The following is a 22334-nucleotide window of genomic DNA, read 5'->3' as shown; positions in this document are numbered from 1 at the left end:
GTACAATTGAGAGATCTGTTCGTAGATGGGACGTTTGCGAGTCTGGGTGCGCTGACGGAAAAATATGGGTTGCCCCAAGGGAATGCATTTCGGTATATGCAACTGAGGGCTTTCGCGAGGCAACAGGTGAGGGAATTCCCGCAGCTCCCGACGCAGGAGGTGCAGGATAGAGTGATCTCAAGAGACATGGGTGGGGGATGGTAAGGTGTCGGACATGTATAGGGAAATGAGGGACGAGGGGGAGATCATGGTAGATGAGCTGAAAGGGAAATGGGAAGAAGAGCTGAGGGAGGAGATTGAGGAGGGGCTGTGGGCTGACGCCCTACATAGGGTAAACTCATCGTCCTCGTGTGCCAGGCTAAGCCTGATACAATTCAAGGTTCTACACAGGGCGCATATGACTGGAGCACGGCTCAGTAAATATTTTTGGGTAGAGGATAGGTGTGGGAGATGCTCGAGAAGCCCAGCGAATCACACCCACATGTTCTGGTCATGCCCGGCAATACAGGGGTTCTGGGTGGGGGTGGCAAAGGTGCTTTCGAAGGTGGTGGGGGTCCGGGTCGAACCAAGCTGGGGGTTGGCTATATTCGGGGTTGCAGAAGAGCTGGGAGTGCAGGAGGCGAGAGAGGCTGATGTTTTGGCCTTTGCGTCCCTAGTAGCCCGGCGCAGGATATTGTTAATGTGGAAGGAAGCCAAACCCCCGGGTGTGGAGACCTGGATAAACGACATGGCAGGGTTTATAAAGTTAGAATGGATCAAGTTCGTATTCAGGGGTTCAGCTCAAGGGTTCACCAGACGGTGGCAACCGTTCGTCGACTACCTCACAGAAAGATAGAGGGAATGGAAAAGAAGAAGACAACAGCAGCAACCCGGGGGGGGGGGGAGGAACCGGACGGACTCTCAGGGATGTCATTGTATATGTATAGACACTTGTTATAGGTAATGTATGTTGGATTGTATCTTTGGAGAGTAACTATTTTTGACTAGGCAGTTGCCACTCAGTTCAGTTTTGTTTTTGTTTATATATTATTTATTTATTTGTTTAAAATTGGCCACGGTTATTTATATTGCTTTGTTGTAGTTCAAAAGAAAAACTATGTACTGTTATGTTTGGCCACAAAATTTTGAATAAAATATATTTTTTTTAAAAAGGAATCACTCATAGTCACCATTAACACCCATCGCCCCCCCAACTAATGTTCGGTGTTATCCAGTTCTTGAAAGTGCATAATGAATAATGCCCATGAATTGTAGAACCCTTCTGTCCTTCCCCTCAGTTCAAACTTAACCCTCTCAAGAGTCAAGAGTTCCAACAGATCTCCCCGCCACGCCAGGGCACAGGGTGGAGAGGTTGCTCCCCAACCCATCAGGATCCACCTTCGGGCGATCAACGAGACTAAGGCTCCAACATCTGCATCCGCACCCATTTCCAACCCTGGCTGGTCCGCACCCCGAATATGGCCTCCCGGGGGCCCGGGTCCAGTTTCACGTGCACCACTTTAGAAATTACCCTAAAAACCTCCTTCCAGTAATCCTCTAGCTTTGGACAGGACCAAAACATATGAACGTGACTAGAACTAGAGCACCCCCCCCCCACCCCCGCAACATTCACACATCTTCTACTCCTTCAAAGAATCGGCTCATCCTTGCCCTCGTGAGATGTGCTCTGTATACCACCTTCAGCTGTATCAGCCCCAACCTCGCGCACGAGGTGGAGGCATTCACTCTCCGGAGCACCTCACACCAGAACCCCTCCTCCATATCCTCTCCCAACTCTTCCTCCCACTTTGCTTTGATCCCTTCCAGTGGTGCCCTCTCCTCTTCCAAAATAGCTCTGTACACCGCTGACACTACCCCCTTCTCCAGTCCCCCTGTCGTCAGCACCTCCTCCAGCAATGTGGAGGCCGGCTCCTCCGGGAAGTTCTGTATCTCCTTTCTGGCAAAATCTCGAACCTGCATGTATCTAAACATTTCCCCCTGCTCCAGCCCATACTTCGTTTCCAGCTCCTTCAATCCTGCAAACCGACCCCTAAGAAACAAATCTTTCAGTGTCTTAATCCCCTTCTCCTCCTATTTCCGAAAATTTCCATCCCACCTCCTTGGCTCAAATCTGTGGTTTGCCCGGGAATCGGCATTTCCCTTGACCCTGCCCCCAACCCGAAATGTTGGCGAAACTGCCTCCAAATTCTCAATGAAGCTATTATTACCGGACTCCCTGAGCACTTCCCCGGGGCTATCTGGAGCGGCGCTGTTGCTAGTGCTTTCAATCCCGACCCCCTGCACAAACTCTCCTTCTGACCCACTGGGAATCAACCCCTCTTACCCAGCTCCGCACCTTCTCCACATTCTCCGCCCGGTAGTAATACATCATATTCGGAAGACCCAAACCCCCTGCTTGCCTTCCCCTCTGTAGTAGCACCTTTCTAACTCTGGCCACCTTCCCTCCCCATATGAACAACGTAATCCTTCCCTCAATCTCTGAAAAAAGCCTTTGGCAGGAAAATCGGCAGGCATTGAAAAATGAACAGAAATCGTGGCAACACGTTCATTTTAACCGCCTGTACCCAACCCGCCAGTGACAGAGGGAGACCATCCCACCTTGCCAGATCAGCTTTCACTCTCCCCACCAAACTAGAAATGTTGTACCTGTGGAGCCCCCCCCCCCCCCCCCCCCCCCCCCAACTCCCGGACAACCTGCACCCCCAGGTACCTAAAGTGAGTCCCTGCCTTACGTAACGGCAGCCCCCCCACCACCCCTGCCCCCACACCCGGCCGAGATGCCACAAAATACTCACTCTTGTCTAGATTCAGCTTGTACCCCGAGAAAGACCCAAACACTCGAAGCAGCTCCAGTATTCCCCCTATCGACACACTCCGTTCCGACATGTGTAACAGCAAGTCATCGGCATATAAGGCCACCCTATGCTCTATCTCTCTTTCCCCCCCCCCCCGCACTATTCCTTTCCATACCCCCGAACTTCTTAATGCGATGGCCAACGGCTCAATCGCGAGTGCAAACGGCAGGGGGGACATGGGACAGCACTGCCTAGTCCCACGGTGGAAAGAAAAGTATCTCGAGCTGATGTTGTTTGTGCAGACACTCGCCCTCAGCTCCTTGTATAGTAGCTTTACCCAATTCACAAATCTTGGTCCAATCCCAAACTGCTCCAGAACTGCCATCAAATATCCCCATTCTACCCGGTTGAACGCCTTCTCAGCGTCCAATGCCACAACCACCTCTGTTTCCTTCCCCTCTGCCGGTGCCATAACAACGTTCAATACCCTTCTAATGTTTGAAAAGAGCTGCCTCCCGCTCACGAACCCCGTCTGATCTTCACCTATCACCTTTGGGAGGCACTCCTACGGCCTACCCACCAGTACCTTCGCCAATACTTTTACGTCCACGTTCAGAGGTGATATGGGCCTAAACGACCCACACTCCGTCGGATAGCTTTATCAATGTTAAATGAGTTTTCTGACTCGGGTAGAATTTCAAAAATGTTCAGTTGTGAATGCTTTTGTCAGAACATTACTTGCTTCCTTGTGTGTAGATCGAGAATTTATTGTGCGGTAGTTTTTGACATTTTGATCCAAAATTCAGCAACAGGACCCATTTCAAATTTTGAGCGTATTTACCATTTCCAGTAAAATAGCCAAGAATGATGTGCACTTCTGGCCTGTGTGAATAGAGTTTGAATCTGAACAAGTAGCAGAATTCACTGAATAGGACTAATTTGGTTTGAAAATGTGTATTCAAATTAACAAAGAGTACCAATTATTTGAGCAACAGGTTTAAGGGGCTAAAGGGCCCACGTTTGTTTGAATTCAACAGAAACTGTCATCCTATTTTGACTAATTTGTTTTTGCACGCTTTAATTTGAATTAACATTGCTGTAAGAGTGCTATATTAAAGAGTGACCTGTAAGGGTGGTGCAGTGGTTAACACTGCTGCCTCACGGTGCCAAGGACCCGGGTTTGATTCCGGCCTTGAGTCACTGTCCGCGTGGAGTTTGTACATTCTCCCCGTGTCTGCGTGGTTTCACCCCCACAACTCAAAGATGTGCAGGGTAGGTGGATTGGCCACGCTAAATTGCCCTTTAAAATTCGGGGGTGGGGAGGGGAGTTAACTGTATACCTGTCTAGAACTGAAAATTGTGTGGTTTTCTTTGGAGCAGGTTTTAATTTATAAAGGTTTTTCTTTCTACTTTTCTGTTTAAGGCAGTTGTGTAATTTGGGTCTGGGTATTATCTTTGCATAGCAACTCACTAAGCTTAGTGATTCAATCTGCAAGTCCTGTTTTCTTTTACAGTGGTGATGAGATTGAAGAATCCAGTGCAAATACAACCAGTGTCATTGACACTGAAATTGAGCCAAGCAAAGAGCCAAAAAAAGAGGTGAGTTGGCTTTATGTTTCACTTTCAGATCAACTGTACACTTGACAAGAATATTGTCATAGAAAACCAGTGAAGGTAGATGGATATTGATTCTAGGCACGAGTTTCAGATTTTTACCAAAATACCAAATGAAGAACTGTAATTTAATATCATTATAGATCATAAAATTTGAACAAATTACCTTATTTGTTTAATTTCTTTTTATAATGCAAAGCCGTTCCTGTACAAAACTCCACATGCATTAGAAGTAGAATTTATACTTCTAACTGCTGCTTTTCAGAATTTATCCTAGATATAGCACACTCCAATGAGATTTGACTCATTTATGCTGCGTTCGCAGCAATAATTTTGGCTGCAAGTCCAAATTAGGCTCAAGTTAACTGCAAGTCTAAGCTTCTCACTCTGCTTTGTTTGTATCTGACGAGAAACATTGAATACAGTTAGTTTTCTGTTTTATAATGCTGATCTTTATTAGTGTCACAAGTAGGCTTACATTAACACTGCAATGAAGTCACTGTGAAAATACCCTAGTCGCCACACTGTGGTGCCTGTTCGGGTACAATGAGGGAGAATTCAGAATGCCCAATTCACTTAACAAGCACGTCTTTTGGGACTTGTGGGAGGAAACCAGAGCACCCGGAGGAAACCCACGCAGACACTGGGAGAACATGCAGACTCCGCACAGACAGTGACCCAAGTCGGGAATCAAACCGTTTGGTCATGCTTGTGTGTTGGCATTCCTTATCGCAAGCATCTTTTAATGAGAGTGCTATTGTAAACTTCGATTTTTGAACTGTACCTGCCTAGGATTTGCCCTCTTTCGCCAGTGCAGATGTGGCTAAGATCGCAGAAGGAAATGATACAAGACAAAATAATTTGCACTATGAGTTTGCTCTGAGCTGCTTGGCATTTATTGTGCCAAGCAGAACATAACTTAAAGGCATGTAACCACATTGTAAAAGTATCACTTTGTAGAATCATAGAATTTACAGTGCTGAAGGAGGCCATTTGGCCCATCGAGTCTGCACCGGCCCACGGAAAGAGCACCCTACCCAAGCCCACACCTCCACCCTATCCCCGTAACCCAGTAACCCCCCCTTAACCTTTTTGGACAATAAGGGCAATTTAGCATGGCCAATCCACCTAACCCGCACATCTTTGGGCTGTGGGAGGAAACCAGAGCACCCAGAGGAAACGCACACACACATGGGGAGAACGTGCCGCCTCCGCACAGACAGTGACCCAAGCCAGGAATCGATCCTGGGATTCTGGAGCTGTGAAGCAACTGTGCTAACCACTATGCAGCCGTGCTGCTGAACCTATAAACATACTTAAGATTTGAACATAATGTGTCACGGGGACCTACCATATCAGAAATCTAGTGATTTCCCAAGCACCTCTTGAATGAGTTCATAGTGCTGTGTTATGTTCCCCTCCCCATTCCCTTTTCTTTCACAAAGTATCTCTCCTGTTTGTGTAGCCAGTTTACCCCTGCTTAAAGTTAACACTTCACTGACATTTAAACTCATGTAACCAGGGCGTATTTTGGTTAGATCCTTGATGGTGACCCAAAGTGAGCAATCTTTCCTCATTGTAATGACTATGCAGCAGCTCTGTTAAGAATAAATGCTGTGTTCTATACTGCTGTGTTCATACGGAATTATATGCAACCTATACCAATGTTTGAAGTTGTGTAAATGGAGCATGTAAGGAAATCGTCAGAGTTAAGTAATGTTTATATCTAATCCTGTTGAAGCCTTTTTGAACATTGGGATTCATACCTGGTTTGCCTGTTCATGCAAAGTACCATTGGTACAAATAAAAGCAGCGATAATCAAAGTCGAGCATTGTTAACAAATGTTGGTAACTAAATAGGATATGTATTCTCTAATCAATGTAAGCTCAATTGTACTCCCCTAGAATGCAGGTGCTTGCATTCGTAGCAATATGCTGAATTCAAGAATCCCATCTATTCTTGGGTTACAGAATTAAGCTGGCACATAAACGAGACATGTATCTTCTCTCTTGACTTGGGAATCCCCCCCCCCCCCACAATGGACAACCAGTTTATCAGATGAGGTGGGGGACTTTCTTAATTTGTTGACCAAGCTGTTCAATTTGTAATTTAATGGAAATGCGCCTGCAGTAACTTTTGAAGCTATTTTTACTTTTTAAAATTACAATGTTAACTAGATTTTCTTGTAGTCACTTTCATGTTGGGGAAAATATTGTCGACCTTCTGTATTGAAGCAATACATGAATAGGCATTAGCAAAATGCCACCACAGTTATAAGCAAGCTTTACTAGCTGCTGGTGCTCAGTCAGTAGAATTAGATTTTTAACCACATTTTTTTAATGTTTAAACTTTAATTATCTTACATTGGATTTGTGAGTTTACAGTGAATTATGATTCAAAATTGAATTCCATATATCAGTTTAGTGTCCAGCACAATTATAAACTCTAGTCGGCAGCATTCGGCTAAGTTTGGATGATTTTCAAGTAATGTAGATAGTTTGTTTTCCAAACCGTTTATTTTGAGCATTTCGCAAACTGAACAAACCTCTTAAATTTCTAAACGGTATTTGCTTCTCCCATGTAAATTGTTGAGGCCTGAACACTTCTTGCTTGGTGAAACACTACCATGAAATGTACATCTACTTGTTGGTTGAGATAGGTGCAGGCTTGGTACTAATCATCTGCATTTGGAAACTCTGGGCTTGCAGCATTCCTACTCAAAGGGATTTGAATTCTTTTTAGGATGGTTTTGAAATCTATTTTAAATTGTTGAATTTAGATCCTATTCTGTCCCCCTCCAACTTTTTTTTTTTTTTTTTTGAAGCACCGAATGCCATTAATCTTCTGGTCACAAAAGTTAGTGTTTTAACAATTGCATTAACAAACTATAATTCCTGTGGTAATTCAGCATTAGAAAGAAGGATTTACTTTGATTTGTCTACTTTCATTGGGTAACATATGTTCTGGATTGGTAATGACAAATCACTTTTAAATTCATTGGAATAAAGAAGGTATGAGGTGACCATTAAAGTTTTCAAGATCAGTTTTAATAGAGTAGATAGGGAAAAAATATTCCCTCTATTGAAGTCTGAATAACTAGAGGGCATTGATTCAAAATCATTAGAAAAATGATCTTTTTCACAATGAGAGTTGTGAAAACCCTCACAACTCAATGCCAGAATTGAATGCTGTTCCTGAAAAGCTGATTCCATAAATAATTTTTAAAGGAATTGGTCAGTTAGTTGAGGATGTGGAGCTTAACAGGTCTACAGACCAGAAAAAAATGCATCTGTGGGACTAAGCATGGCTGCTCTTTCAAAGAAGTCAGCACAGGCACGACTGACTTGATGGTCTCCTCCTGTGCTGTAAAGATTTGAATCTACACCTAGTGACTTTAGTGTGTGCCATTTTATCTAACAGCAGGGATCTCAAACTGTGAAAAGTGTCCCACCCAAGAAGGAGACACGAACTGTCCAAGGAAAGCAAAGAATAAGTCAGAAGCCTCCAAGAGGGATGTTCCTGATTCAAGAGGATCTTGATGCATTGTCAACAAGTTCTGGTGCTGCTGGCACAGTTCTCAGACAGCTTGATATGGAGTTGGTCTCACTTAAGCGTCAAGTAAGCTCTGCAGTTTGTTCATTTCAGTTACATTCAGCAGAATTCCTTTTTGTTGCTTTTTGAAAGCTTTTGTAAGAAAACCTACTTGGTTTTCTGTTATATAGTATCATGCATGCAATATTAGAAATGCAGCTGCCTGTCAGCTAGGATCATTCCTTCTCCTGGTTATTAAATTGGACCTAAATGCAGAACACCTATAATATTTGTGCAGATCATTGTGACAGTTCACAATTTCTATGCTCGCTTTTCCTGACGAGACTAAAAGTGAAAATGAACGAAAATGCAGAAAATAGGTGAAACTTGTACGAATAGCCAGATAGTGGATGTGAACCATTCTTGTCTTGATTAATTCTTAATTCTTTTAACTTGCATGCCAATTTCAGATGGAGGACCCTTAAATAAAAAAACGAACCCTCCTTGTAGCTTCTATGCTTGTCTTGTCTGATTCTGGATGGAATAAGACAAATTACACAAGCAATGAAAAAGATTGCTTTCTCAAAATGCTGTCTGAATTTTAAAAAGAGGTGAATCTGATAGAACTGAGAATTAAATGCTGAGCTAGTTCATGCATGGATTGTTTTGCAAAATTAATTTAAGCAAGAAATATTTTCTGCTGCAGAATTGTTTTACTTTATCATCTTTTTACAACAATATTTATTTAAAAATGCTTTCACACAATATGCTTACCTGCAAGATTTGATTGGAATGAGTCACAAAATGTTACAGTGCAGAAGGAGGCCATTCAGCCCATCATGTCTTTACCAGCTTTCCGAATAGGCGCTTCGCTTAGTGCCATTCTCCTGCTGTCCTTTCAGTTAACTGTAATTCCCTTTTGAATGTCTCAATTGAATCTGCCCCACACCACACACTCCAGGAGTGATTTCCAGACCGTGACCACTTGCTGTGTGTAAAAGTTTTTTCTCATATTACTTTTGCTTCTTTTGCAAATTACTTTAAATCTATGCCCCTCATTCTCAATCCTTTCACGTGTGTGAACAGTTTCTCCCTAGCTACACTGTCATGAGTTTTGAATAGCTATATAAAATCTACTCTCAGCCTTCATGAGTTTTGAATAGCTGTTCAAAAATCTACTCTCAGCCTTCTCTCCAAAGAGAATAGTCCTAACTTCTTCAGCCTATCTTCATAACAAAAGTTCCTCATCCTGGAACTAGTCTTGTGAATCTTTTCTGCATTCTAATGCCTTCTCACCTTTCCTAAAGTGAACTGGTCACAATATTCCACCTGAGGCTGAATAGTATCTTATACAAGTTCGACACAACCTCCTTGCGCTGGTACTCTATGCCAGGCTTGTCCAAAGTACAGCTTGGGAGCTGAATGTGGCCCGCAAAGCCCTCTGTACAGCCACCGGCACCAGTTTTCAAAAGCCCAGTCAAAGAGGTGAGTTTCACTGGAAGATTCTACTTGGGCCTGCTCCTCCATGAATGGGCCATTTTGCCCCCGCTTTTGGTTCCGATAGGCGGACTAGTGAGCCTATCCGCAGCAAATGAGGGAGCGAAAGCATTTGATTGGAGGAGTAGCAAACACCAGATTGGTGAGGGTGCTGAAGGCTGCTGGGTGGCGGAAGCGAAACCTGGGGAGCCAGGTATGTCTGATCAAAAACTCGGAGGACAAATTTGAGCCAGGGCTGGGAGACAGAAATGAGTCAGCGCTAGAGAGGGTGTTTTTGTCAGGCCCCAGGAGGGCAAGATTTTGGTGGGTTTGGGGACGAGACGGTGCATTATGGGTGGCAGTGAGTGAGTGTGGGTGTAGGTGGGTTAGAATGCGTGGGGATGGATGCATGTAGCTGAGAGTCGGGGCTAGGTGCGAATGTGTGGATGGGTGAGTGAGTGGGTGGGGTGAGTGAGTGTAAGTCTGTCTTATACCCTGTCTCCAGTTTCTGCACCACAAACCAACACATACACTCACTCACCCACATATGCTAACCCTCTCTCACGCTGGTTATTTCTATAACTTTTTAAAACTTAATTTATTACCGATGTCATTGCTGTACTTTTGCTCTGCAATTGCTACTTTCCTTCCTCAACTTTTATTTCTTGAAATTCAGTTTATTTTTGTGCAAATCCTCAACTTTCTGAAATTTGGTCCTCGGCCCTTGTGAAAAATATGCAAATGTGGCCCCCTGAGTGGGAAGGTTAGACAAGCCTGCTCTATGTCCCTATTAGTAAAGCTTAAGATCTGTATTCTTTTTTTAAACTGCTCTTCTCAATGACATATGCACATATACACCCAGGTCTCTTTGTTCTACACCCCTTTATTTTATGTCACCTCTCCATGTTCTTTGTACCAAAGTACACACTTCACATTTCACCACATGAAACTTCATCTGCACCTATCCGCTGATTTCCATTACTTTGTGTATGTCCTTTGAAGTTCTACCCTTTCCTCCTCACAGTTCACAATGCTTGGAAGTTTCGTATCGCCTGCACATTTTGAAATTGTGCCCTGTACACAAAGGTCTGGCTTATTATTCAGAAAGACTGACCCCTGGGGAACTCCATTACAAAACTTCCTCCAGCCTGGAAAACATCCATTAACCACGACACACTGTTTGCTGTCACTCATCCAATTTCATATCCATGTTGCTACTTTCCCTTTAATTCCATGAGCTATATCTTTGCTCACAAATCTGCATCGCACTGTGTCCGATGCCTTTTGGAAGTCCATGTACACTACATCAAATGCATGCCCGCATTAACCCTCCTGATTACCTCTTCAAAAAGAAAACTCAAGTTGATTAAACACAATTTTCCTTCAGGAAATTCATGCTGGCTTTTCTTAATTAACCCATATTTGTCCATGTCCCTTATATTTGTCTCCAGAACTTTCCCCACCACCAAAGTTAAACTGATTGGCCTGTAGTTGCTGAGCTTATGTTTACATCCCCCTTTTGAACAAGGGTGGAACTTTTTCAACTCTCCAATCCTCTGGCACCACCCCGAGTCCAAGTAAAATTGATAAATTATGAACAGTGCCTGGACAATTTCCATACAAGTATCCAAGTATACTGGTGGGTGGTCTTATCAACACTCAGCTGAGTCTCTCCAATACCACCTCTTTATCAATTTCAGACCTTCCTCGTGTCTGAATTATCTCCTCTTTAACCATGGCCTGATTGAAAGCATCTTCCTTGATAAAGCCAGATGCAAAGTATTCATTTAATACCTCTGCCCCCATGTGGGAATCTGCTTTAACCTTTGCACCTCTCTGTAATTTCCTTACAAATTGTTCTTTGACGTTCTTCCCATTATTTGGTGGCCTCCATTTAACATCAAGTAATGTAATTGCACCTTTTTTTTGTTCCTTCGTTCAAGCCAAATTTTGTTTTTGACCGCCCTGGGACATCCTCTTTCTCTAGCACTGCAATAGTCATCTTAATTATTACTGTCATCCCTCTCCCTTTTCTACCTTTTGTAACTTTCCAGAATGCCTTGTATATTTAACAACCAGCTGTGCACTTTGAGCCAGGTCTCTGTTATAGCCACAGTTTCATATTTCCACTTGGCAATCTGTGCCTGTAAGTTACCAATCTTACTTGACACAACAACATGCATGCATTCACATACATGCACAGTAACCTTGACTTAGACTGTATTACTTTCTCCCTTCGTCTCACCACATCTATTAACTTGCTATTCCCTATTCTAGTGCTAGCTAACTCTCCCAGAATATCGTGCACCTTCTCTGATGATGTCTTTTGGTTCCCACACCTCTGCCAAGTTAGTTTAAACGCTCCAAATGTTGTGAACTCAAACCCAACCTGATGATGTGAAATGACATTTAAATTTAACGAATTAAAGAGCAGAAATATTTAACAGCAACATTTGTGTGCCTCGCCAGCAGTGTAGTCTTGACCAAAATTATGGATAGGACATCACCTACCAAACATCACATTCTGGAAGTGCCTGTCACTTCCATGAGCAATCCTGCGTATCCTTAGGCCATTAACTCTGAATGCCCTGTATTTACAATTGTGCAATGCACAACTCAAGTGTACAACAATGGAACCCCTGTAACCTGAAATATCAATATCTTTGACATGTATTTCTCGAATCTCTGAGGTGAGACTTGCGTTGAATCATTAAGCTACCTTATTTCTAGGTTAAGTAAATATTCAGAGCTGTATTTATGGTCAAGTTCACTTGGTTAGTCAATGCATGTTAATGTAACAACATAAAAATGTACACATCATATTACTCTGCTTCAGTGAGTCACTTTGACTTGAGCAGACAGCTCTGAATTTTACCTTTGAGCATGTCTTTTCTGGAACCTTTAGCTTCAACTGTAGCTTCTATTGCAAAGGCTTTTTAGATGCCTGACCCCCTGTTAAATTCCTGAATATCTAATCGCGAGACCAAATACTTAGCAACACAGTTGGTGTGACGTATTTGGCAATTATGGAAACAAACCACTAAGTTGCTTATTTCCTCAAAGATTGTATGTAATATTGAGTCCAGTTCATTGTCATTTCAGACCATTTTTAAAAAATGCTGTTATACATGGTTCTTGTAGAATACATTTTAAGTAATTCTGTTTCCTAAATTTGTTCAGTAGAAAAATCATCAAAAATTGTGAAACTTATAATGAATCTCTCTAGTTTCATGTCCAGCTGAATTCATAGAATGCCACAACACAAGAGGCCATTTGACTCATTATGTCTACTCTCAGTTAGAAGAGAATTATATGTGTTATCTTCCCTATCCTGGAATTAGATCAAGGAAAAAGTAGCTACTATTCACAGCACTGATTTACCACCCAGCAAACTCTTGTGTAAAAGTGTTTGTGTGTGATGTTGATAATCAAGTGCAACAGAGTCGCCTTTGGCTCTGAGGCCCCCTAAAATCAAATGGCCTGCTAGCACTCCCTGTTTAGGCTTGCACATGAAGAATTACATGGTGCCATAGATTATGAAGCATCCTTGGAAATGTACACCACTAAAGGAGTTGCTTTCCGAATATAAGGAAGAAAATAGTCATGCTGTCTGTCTCCTGCTAATGGGGCAGTAAGTTTTGTGGCAGGGTTTGAAATACATAAATCTCTTAGTCTGTCTTTGACAGTTTCATCAGTGACTCTTATGTTTACTGGGTCATTAAAATCTAATATTCTAGATCCAAAATGTGAAACAGATAAATGGTGCGCTCAAACAAAAATTAGACGGTGGGATAGAGGAATTCAAGCCACCTGAGGTAAGGAACTATTCACCTTAATAAATAAAATTGGGGTGTGATATATATTGTTTTTGGTGTTGATGCCCAACACACTGAACTTTAAATAACATTAAAGTCCATTTTTTATTAAATATTATCCATGCACCTTGTTGAGGCACTTTTGTATATGTAAATAGGGAGTGTCACATTTTGTATAAAACCCCATGACATCTGCCATTGTTTCACTTAATACTATCCTGTTACAGATTTATTTTCTGGTCACAACTTTTGGGACAAATTTTCATGATTACTTGGGTAAGCTAGTTTTGTCAGTAATACTTAGGTCAAGATTGCCCAATGTCTTGGACTTAAATGGTGATCACTGCTGAAACATGTACTGTAAAGCAATCCTCTAGAGCAGTGATTTGGTGTGCCGTGAAGGCGCCAATGGGTGTGCTAAATAAGATTTTAAATTATTCAAAATTCGTTAGTAAATTAAAACTTAACCTTTGTCTTCAGCTTGGAGGTTAGCACTTCCAAGGCCCAATAAACTTCAGGTCTCCCGTGCATGCACCGGCCAGGAAAAGGCTTCACGTGCAAGTCCAGATTATTTTCACGTTGGTAATCTGAACCATGCATGTGCCAGCTAGGATAGTGCATGCTCATGGGTCTGATCAATATAAAACAAAAATCTGAACCAAACATATGGCCTTTTGCCGGCCAGCTGGCGCACACGCAGGAGGCCCAATGTCACTTGGCGATGCCAACCACCGAGCTGAAGACGAAGGTCCCTGCACTGTCGGTAAAAACCCAGGGAGAGGTTGAAAAAACAGGAGAGAGGAAAGGGAAAAGTTTTTTTAAAAATTAGGTTCCCTGTAAGGGAAGAAAATGGAGGTACAAAACAGGAACCAATAAAATGAAGAAAAGGAGAAACAAGCTCCACTTAGAGAAGGGGCTGGAAGGAGCAGACCTGGAAGAGGTCTTGAGAGGCCCCGAAGCTCTGAGAAGACAACTGAAGGTTGGTAACTCCATGCTGCGTGATGCTGGGGCAAGGATACACCTTTTGAGCAGTAGTGCTCTACTCGGCATGGCCGAAGAGCTGAAATTGTGTAAGTGAATGATTCAGGGCATTTATTGTGTAGTATGTGTTTGACCATAGTTTGCCATGGATAAGTTCTTGAAAAAGAAGCATGGAATCCCCCTCTGATTCTGATGTAACTGAAAGAACAGAATCTCAGGAGAAAAAAGCGAGGTTGATACAGTCAGTACAGCGACAGCTACTTGGCCTTTGGATTTTCGTGGACGGGTGATGCCTCTTGCCCTGTCCCAGAATGCCGTATTTGCAGAGAGAAACTCTGAAATGTTGCAGTTGTACCATGTAAGTTGAGCTGCCATTTCAATACAAAATGCCATTCACTCTCCAGCAAGGGTATACAGTATTTCAAGCGCCTGAGAAAATAAAACTTAAAGCAAAGTCAACATATGATGGAGTGTGTGCGGGTTTCAGATAATACGCAGGAGGCGAGTTACCTGGTGGTTGGGCTCATAGTGAAATTGAAGAAGCTGCACACCATCGCCAAAACCCTTCTTCTGCCAGCATGCAAGATTGAGAGTAATCTTGGGAACTGATACTGCCAAAGAAATCAACAAAGTTCCTCTTTCTGATAATGCAATCAAACGGCATATTGGCGAAATGTCAGTTGATATTCAACTAGTGCTTCAGAAGAAATTGGAAATGAGTGGAAAATTTGCCATGCAGATTGATGACTCCATGGAAATCAGTGGACGCATCCAGCTCTTAAACAATGTCGGGTATGTTGATGGGAATTCTATTAAAGCAAATTTCTCCTCTTGCAAAAAATTGCACGATCATGTGACTGGAGAAGGAAATCTTTTTGTGTTACAACTGTTTATCTGGAGGAAAACAATCTTAACTGGACCAAGTGCAAAAGCATTTGCGCTGATGATGCAGCTGCCATGGCAGGAAGCGTCAAGAGATTTGTGAGTAAGGTAGAAGAACCGAATCCTAACATCCAGGTCAACCACTGAATCCTGCACGGTGAAGCCCTTCTTGCCAAAACAATGCCACCTGAGTTAACTGCAGTATTAGACAAAATCGTGAATTACAGGAAGACACGTCCTTAACACCGCGTTTGTTTATTAGTTTGTGTGAAGAGATGGGAGCCAAAGTTTTCTCGTGCACACAAGTGTGATGGCTGTCCCAGGGAAAGGTCCCCATGCTTATGAGCGCTGTAACACGCTGAAAGCATTTTCGGCTCTGCATGAATTGCCACACATTTAATGTGATGATTCTTGGTGTGCTAAGGTTTCATATCTTTTGGATATATTCAGCCATCTGAATAAGCTGAATGTTAAAATACGGGGGGGGGGGGGGGGGGGGCGGATGAGAACATTCTGACTGCCACAGATAAATGCCAGGGTTTCCAATCAAAACTGGCCCTTTGGCAGAAAAAGTGGCAGGTGGGTCACTTGAGATGTTCAACCCGGCATCAGCAAATCCTGCTGGCAAACCTATACTCAACCTTATCTCCACACACCTTAAAACACTACAGAAAAATTTGAATGCTTCTTACCCTTCATGAGTTTGGAAGACTTTGGGTACGTGATCCATTAGGGCTCTTTCCCTTGAATCACCAAAGACTTTTTGTCATTTAAAGAACAAGAGGAATTTGCAGAGCTCAGGATGGATCTACACTGAAAGTGAAGTTTGCAGAGATGCCTCTGGACACATTTTGGTTGTTTGCAGGACAAGAATATCCATCTATTTCACATTGCGCTGTAGCAGTACTCTTACTGTTTTCCACAACCTACATGTGCGAGTTGATATTCTCAATACTGCCTTATGTAAAAAAAAAAAGTAGAGCACCTGTCAGTGGAGCAAGATGTCCAAGTTACCCTGTCAGCGGTTCCTTCCCAGATCAAGAGAGCCTACTCAGAGGAAAACAGAGTTGTCATATTAATATTGTCAGTAACGTGCTACTCACAGTATTTCCTTCATTTATAAACTTTCACAATGATAAATGCAGGCTCAAAAAACTAAACAATTGAAATCTTTAATAGGAAACACTTTATTGTGTACATTTGCCATAAAGAATATTGGGCGCGATTCTCCACTCCAACGCCGGTTGGGAGAATCGCCTGGTCCGCCAAAATTTCCGGGGACGCCGGTCCGACGCCCTCCCGCGATTCTCCCGAGCGGCGGGAACGGCCCGATCGAGTTTCGCAGGCCGGAGAATCGCCGGAGACACCCAAAATGACGATTCTCCGGCACCCCCGCTATTCTGAGGCCCAGATGGGCCGAGCGGCCAGGCCAAAACAGCGGGTTCCCCCTGGCGCCGTCCACACCTGGTCGCTGCAGTCGTGGGCGGTACGTGAACGCTGGGGGGGGCGGCCTGTGGGGGGGGCGAGGGGGGATCCTGCGCCGGGCTTCACCTGGAATGTGGGGTGGCCCGCGATCGGTGCCCACCGATCGTCGGGCCGTCCTCTCTGAAGGAGGACCTCCTTCCTTCCGCGGCCCCGCAAGATCCGTCCCCCATCTTCTTGCGGGGCTGATTTAGAGAGGACGACAACCACGCATGCGCGGATGACGCCCGTTATGCGGCGCCGGCCGCGTCATCTATGCGGCGCCGCTTTTACGCGGGCGACAGGGCCTGGTGCGTGTAGATGACGCGGCCCCGATCCTGGCCCCTTGTCAGATCCTGGATCGGTCGGGACCGGGGCTGTTCCGCGCCGTCGTGACCCTCGACGGCGTTCACGACGGCGCGGCCACTTCGGCGTGGGAGTGGAGAATCCCGCCCATTATATTTGACATTCAATTGGTAATAAGGCTTTTATTCTAAACTAATGAAAACTAGTGAATGGTGGCTTGACGTGTTTTTAGCAGGTTTTGGAGATAAAAGACTTTTGCTAGAGGGCAGTTCAGTTGGAGAAAATAGGATGTGCGCCTCAAAATAGTTTGTAGTATAAAAGGTGTGCTGTGACATAAAGGTTGGGAATCACTGCTCTAGAGTGTCTTGCCGTAATTGACAATTGTAACAGCTGCACACTTCATAGGATGGTGCATTTATCTACAAGGAAACTATGCTCAGGGCAAGTCGACAATAAAGTAGTCCACCTTTTGGATCCAAACAAGGAGCAGGAGTAGGCCATTCTGCCCTTCAAGCCTGCTCCGCCATTTAATAAGATCATGGCTAATCTTTTTTTAAAATTTAGAGTGCCCAATTTTTTTCCAATTAAGGGTAATTTAGCGTGACCAATCCACCTACCCTGCACATCTTTGGGTTGTGGGGGTGAGACCCACGCAGACACTGGGAGAATGTGCAAACTCCACACAGACAGTGACCCGGGAACGAAACCGGGACCTGAGCGGCATGAAGCAGCAGTGCTAACCGCTCAGCCACCATGCCGCCCCATCATGGCTGATCTTATAGTAACCCCAAATCTGCAACCCATCTTGACTGAAAGGTTTTTTTTAACTTGGGAAACCAAACTATTCATGTTATTTTTTATCTCTAATTATTTAACTGTAATAACAACTTGCACTTGTATAGCTGTTTAAACTTGGAATAGTACCCAAGCATACACATTTCAACCACTCTTTTTGTGAAAGTGCTTCCAACTTTTGATCCTTCATGACCAAACTCTAATTTTAGAATTATGCATCTCATTCTTGATTCCCCATCAGAGAAAATTATTTCTCTGTACCTATCCCTTCTAATCCTTTTTACATTTTAAACATCTTGATCAAATCACTGCTCAATCTACTATGCAACTTGTCCTTATAATTTAATCCCCCTAAACCTTGTGTTACTGTGCTGAACCTGTGCTGCTCGTGCTCTAAAGCCAGTATGTCCTTTGATGTGCATCACCCAAAACTGAATGCAGCGTTTCAGTTATGATCCGACCAAGGCACAATTACAATTGAATCATAAAGTTCTCCTCATGGCTTTCCAGCACGCTTGTGATAAAGGCCAATTTGATTACTTGTTGCACCTGTTTATATGCTTTTAATGATTTGTATATCTGGATTCCTAAACCTCTTCGCTCCTCCACGTTCTAGTGTTGCACCATTTAGAAAATACTGATTTATCTTTCTTTTATCAAAATGGATGTCCCAACACTAGCCCATGTTGAACTCTATTTGTTATGGTTTCTCGCGCTTATTTTAATCTTTGTATATCCATTTTGTAACTTGTTACTCCCATCAGCACTACTTGCTGTTCTTCTTAACCTACTGTCATCTGCAAACTGTCTAATCCTTCATCCAGTATATATGGTAAAATGTTGTCCTGTAGTTGATTCCTGCAGAATGCCACTTGTTCCATCCCACTAATCCGTGTATGTACCCTTTCTTTCCACTCTGCCTCCTAGTTGCCAATTAGTTTCCAAACCCAGTCTACGTTTGTAGGCTACCTCCTATTTTATATGTTTTTATTTATGATCCATGTGTTTAACTTTATTGAATGCATTATGGAAGTGTAACTAAATAATATCCAATAGGAGTATAGTTTTGGAGGAGCAAAGTTGTTTATGGCATATTACTGCACTCATTATTCTGCCACATTTGCCAACAAAATAATTAAGACTATCTTTTAAAAGTAAGCACTTTGGGGCACTCGATGCATGTTTGTTCTGTAGTTAAAGAGGTTAATTGATTTAGATTACCTCCTGGTAGAAATTAGCTATCAATGAAGTCCAGGAGTTTTACAAAATATAGAACTAGAAACGGCTAAGTGGCACCTGTTGGACACTTAGCAGCATTTTCATATGTTCTTTTTTCAGAATATCAAGTTTAGGCTAGACCGGTGTGGGGAAATTCATATAATTGAAAAAATGAGAGGACCCTACTAGGTAGTTAATTTATTTTGCAACTTCTCAATGTATCATTCATTTGATAAGGTATGTTGCAGCGTATTATTGAGTTAATGTTGAACGGTTTACAAATTTGCAGTATGAACTGTTTAAAATATGTAGTTGCATTTTAAAACACGTGACTGCTGAAATATTTTTCTTCTAGTATCATTCTTAACATCTGAGCCAAAAAATTGTAGGTTCCATCCCTGGTTCACAAACTCACAGACTAATACTTGATTGCAATACTGAAAAAGTGGATCATGTTCATGTCTACTGTCTTTCAGTTAAGATTTTAAAACAAGCCCCACTCAACCTTGTTTAGGTGGACTTAAAAGACCTTGTAATATGTAAATGAGAGCAAAACGTTCTTGCATTGTACTGGCCAATGTTGGTGCCTCAACCGTCAATAAAAAGAGGAATGGTTGTTTATCCTGTTTGTGGCATATTACTGCACTCAAATTATTCTGCCACGTTTGACAACAAAATAATTGTGCCTATCTTTTAAAAGTAAGTAATTGGTTGTGGAACACTTTGGGACACTAAATGCAAGTTTGTTCTTTAGGCAAATCAGAAAATTAATGCTCGTTGGACAACTGAAGAGCAACTACTAGCTGTGCAAGGTGAGTAAATATCTCACTTGGGTTTACATTTCAGCTTGAAAAGAAAATGCAAAAATGTTAGTTAAAATGCAGTTACTTCTTTGTTGATCGTAGGATTTCTTTCTCCCCCACAGCAATAAGAAAATATGGCCGGGATTTTCAAGCCATTTCAGATGTAATTGGCAATAAAACAGTAGTACAAGTGAAGAACTTTTTTGTGAATTATCGCCGTCGTTTCAACCTTGAAGAGGTTCTGCAGGAGTGGGAAGCAGAACATGGTAGCAGAGAAGAAAATGGAAGCATTGCTGATAAACCCCCAAACTCTCCAGATGTTGCTACTAAACTTTCTGAGGAGGAAGAAGAGGCAAGTCTCCATCCTTTACATTGAACATTGTATGTTAGCCTTTATAAAAGCAAGTATGTAATGAAGAATGACTGATTATTTTTCTACTTATTTCCTTTTTTCTGCTTGGAACACAGGCATTTACAAGAAGCTAGTTTTAAGATAATAGAATAGTGTGATATTACTCAGTTGCAAAAATGTTTGTCAAATTTTTCTGAAATATTTTATTAATACAAACTAAATATTAAACTGAATTGGCATGGGGTTGGGCACCAGTATATAGAAGTAAAAAAATAAAATTAAGGTGCATAAAGGAGTGTGTGTTGGATAGCCCTAGATAAGGACATGTTTAGAATGCATGAATGTAAACGCACAGTGTGGTGAAGAAGATTCATGATGTACAAGCACAAGTAGCAGTGCAGGAGTGTGATATAGTGGCAATAATGGAAACGTGGCTTAAAAATGGTGAGAACTGGGCATTTAATATTCAAGGAACGAAAGTGTTCAGAAAAGATAGGGAAAGGAAAAGATGGAATGGCGATGCTGTTTAGGAAAATAGTTGTAGTGTTGGAAAGCGAGGATGTCCTTGAGGGCCCAAGGACAGAATCCATTTGGTTAGAGTTGAGAAATAAAAAGGGGATGATTATGTTACTTGGATATTCCATAGGCCTCCAAGTAGTGAGAGAGAAATACAGGAGGAAATCTGGAGGGAAATTGCAGTAATATGCATGAACTATAGAATGGTAATATCGGGGGACTTCAATTTTACAACTATCGATTAGGATGTTGAGAGTCAAGGATAGAGGGGGCAGAATTTCTGGTGTATTCAGGAGAGCTTCTTTGACCAGTATGTTTTCAGACCGACTAGGATGCAGGTTTGCTGGATCTGGTACTGGGAGTTGGGCCAAGTAGACCAAGTGTTTGAGGGAGAACATTTCAGTAAGAGTGATCATCGTATCATAAGGTTTAGATTAATAATGGCAAAGAGCAAGGAACAATCAAAAGTAGAACTTCTAAATTGAAAGAGGACTGTTAGTAGGATGGAAGGGGAATTAGCCAGAGCAAAACCGAATCAAAGACTGACAGGAAAAACGGTAACAGAATGATGGGTCATCTTTAAGGAGGAGATGTTTCTGGTACAGGCTAGGTATTTTCCAACAAGGATGAAATGTTGGGACCGAAGCCAGGGCCATGATGAGGGAGGTTGAGAATATGATGAAACAGTTAAACAATCTGTGATGCATCTCGGGTCAATTCTTCAAGCAAGGTGCAGGCCAGATACAATAAGTTAAAAGGGGCAGTGAAGAGCAAAATAAGACTGACAGTGGAACAGTATTAGTATTAAATGGCAGTTAACATAAAGGAAACCCAACTATCTTAGCTGGCATGTAAGTAGTAAGAGGTGGGGTGATCCTTTTGGGGACAAAGAAGGTGATGAAGTGTTTAGAAGTGCAGAGCAAGGCTAGAACACTTTGTATCAGTGTGTAGTAAGGAAGATCATCTTGATAAAATAACAGTAGAAACAGTTGGCAATTGGGTGAAAATTGATAGGCAGGATGTACTGGAAAAAGGTTTGCTCTGCTTAGAGGGGATAAGTCACTTAGTCCAATAGCTTGCATCCCAGGATGTTAAGACAGTGGGAGTAGAGGTAACTGAAAAGTTGCCATAATCTTCCAATCCTAAATATGGGAGAAGTACCAGAGACTTGGAGAGTGGCAAATGGGACATCCTTATTGAAGAAAGAGTGTAAGTACATTCCTAGTAGCCACAGGCTGGTCAGTTTCAAATCAGTGGTGGGTCTACAGGCTGGTCAGTTTCAAATCAGTGGTGGGTCAAGTTTTAGAAACAATCATAGAATTTACAGTGCAGAAGGAGGCCATTTGGCCCATCGAGTCTGTAGCGGCCCTTGGAAAGAGCACCCTACTCAAACCCGTGAGGAAAAATCAATGAGCACTTGGAGAGGTTTGAGTTAACTAAGCAAAATCTACGTAGATCTATAAAAAGCAGATCATACTTGACTGATCCAGTTGATGAATCTGGGCAACATGGTGGCATAGTATTTAGGGCTGCTGTCTTACAGCACCATGGACCTACCCAGGTTCGATTAATTCCTGCGTGGGTTCCCTTCAGGAGCTCTGGTTTCCTCCCACAGTCCAAAGATGTGCAGATTGACCATGATAACTTTCCCCTTGGTATCCAGGGATGTGCAGGTTAGGTTAAGGGGATGGGGTGGGAGGGGTTGAGTAGTGGTAAATTTACCCATGAAAACAAATTTGGAGGTAGCAAACTATGAAGTTGATAAAAATCGACTGCAACAGGACAAGT

The 22334-nt window shown here is 42.6% G+C and overlaps 1 protein-coding gene across 3 annotated transcripts in view; it reads left to right on the top strand.

Annotated features, from left to right (window-relative positions):
* Nucleotides 1–22334, top strand: part of rcor1 (REST corepressor 1) — a 181708-nt gene that overhangs the window by 145369 nt on the left and 14005 nt on the right. Inside the window, exons 7-11 of one of the 3 annotated variants that reach the window (XM_072490432.1) lie at nt 4310–4394; nt 7831–8028; nt 13155–13232; nt 19630–19687; nt 19801–20030. In XM_072490432.1, the coding sequence (XP_072346533.1) occupies nt 4310–4394; nt 7831–8028; nt 13155–13232; nt 19630–19687; nt 19801–20030 (649 nt within the window). The remainder of the gene's footprint in view (nt 1–4309; nt 4395–7830; nt 8029–13154; nt 13233–19629; nt 19688–19800; nt 20031–22334) is intronic. The other 2 variants (XM_072490433.1, XM_072490434.1) reach the window with 2 other exon arrangements.

The sequence above is a fragment of the Scyliorhinus torazame genome, chromosome 2 (genome assembly GCF_047496885.1).
Source record: "Scyliorhinus torazame isolate Kashiwa2021f chromosome 2, sScyTor2.1, whole genome shotgun sequence".
NCBI classification, from domain to species: domain Eukaryota; kingdom Metazoa; phylum Chordata; class Chondrichthyes; order Carcharhiniformes; family Scyliorhinidae; genus Scyliorhinus; species Scyliorhinus torazame.
This window is presented reverse-complemented; position numbering and strand designations above follow the sequence as displayed.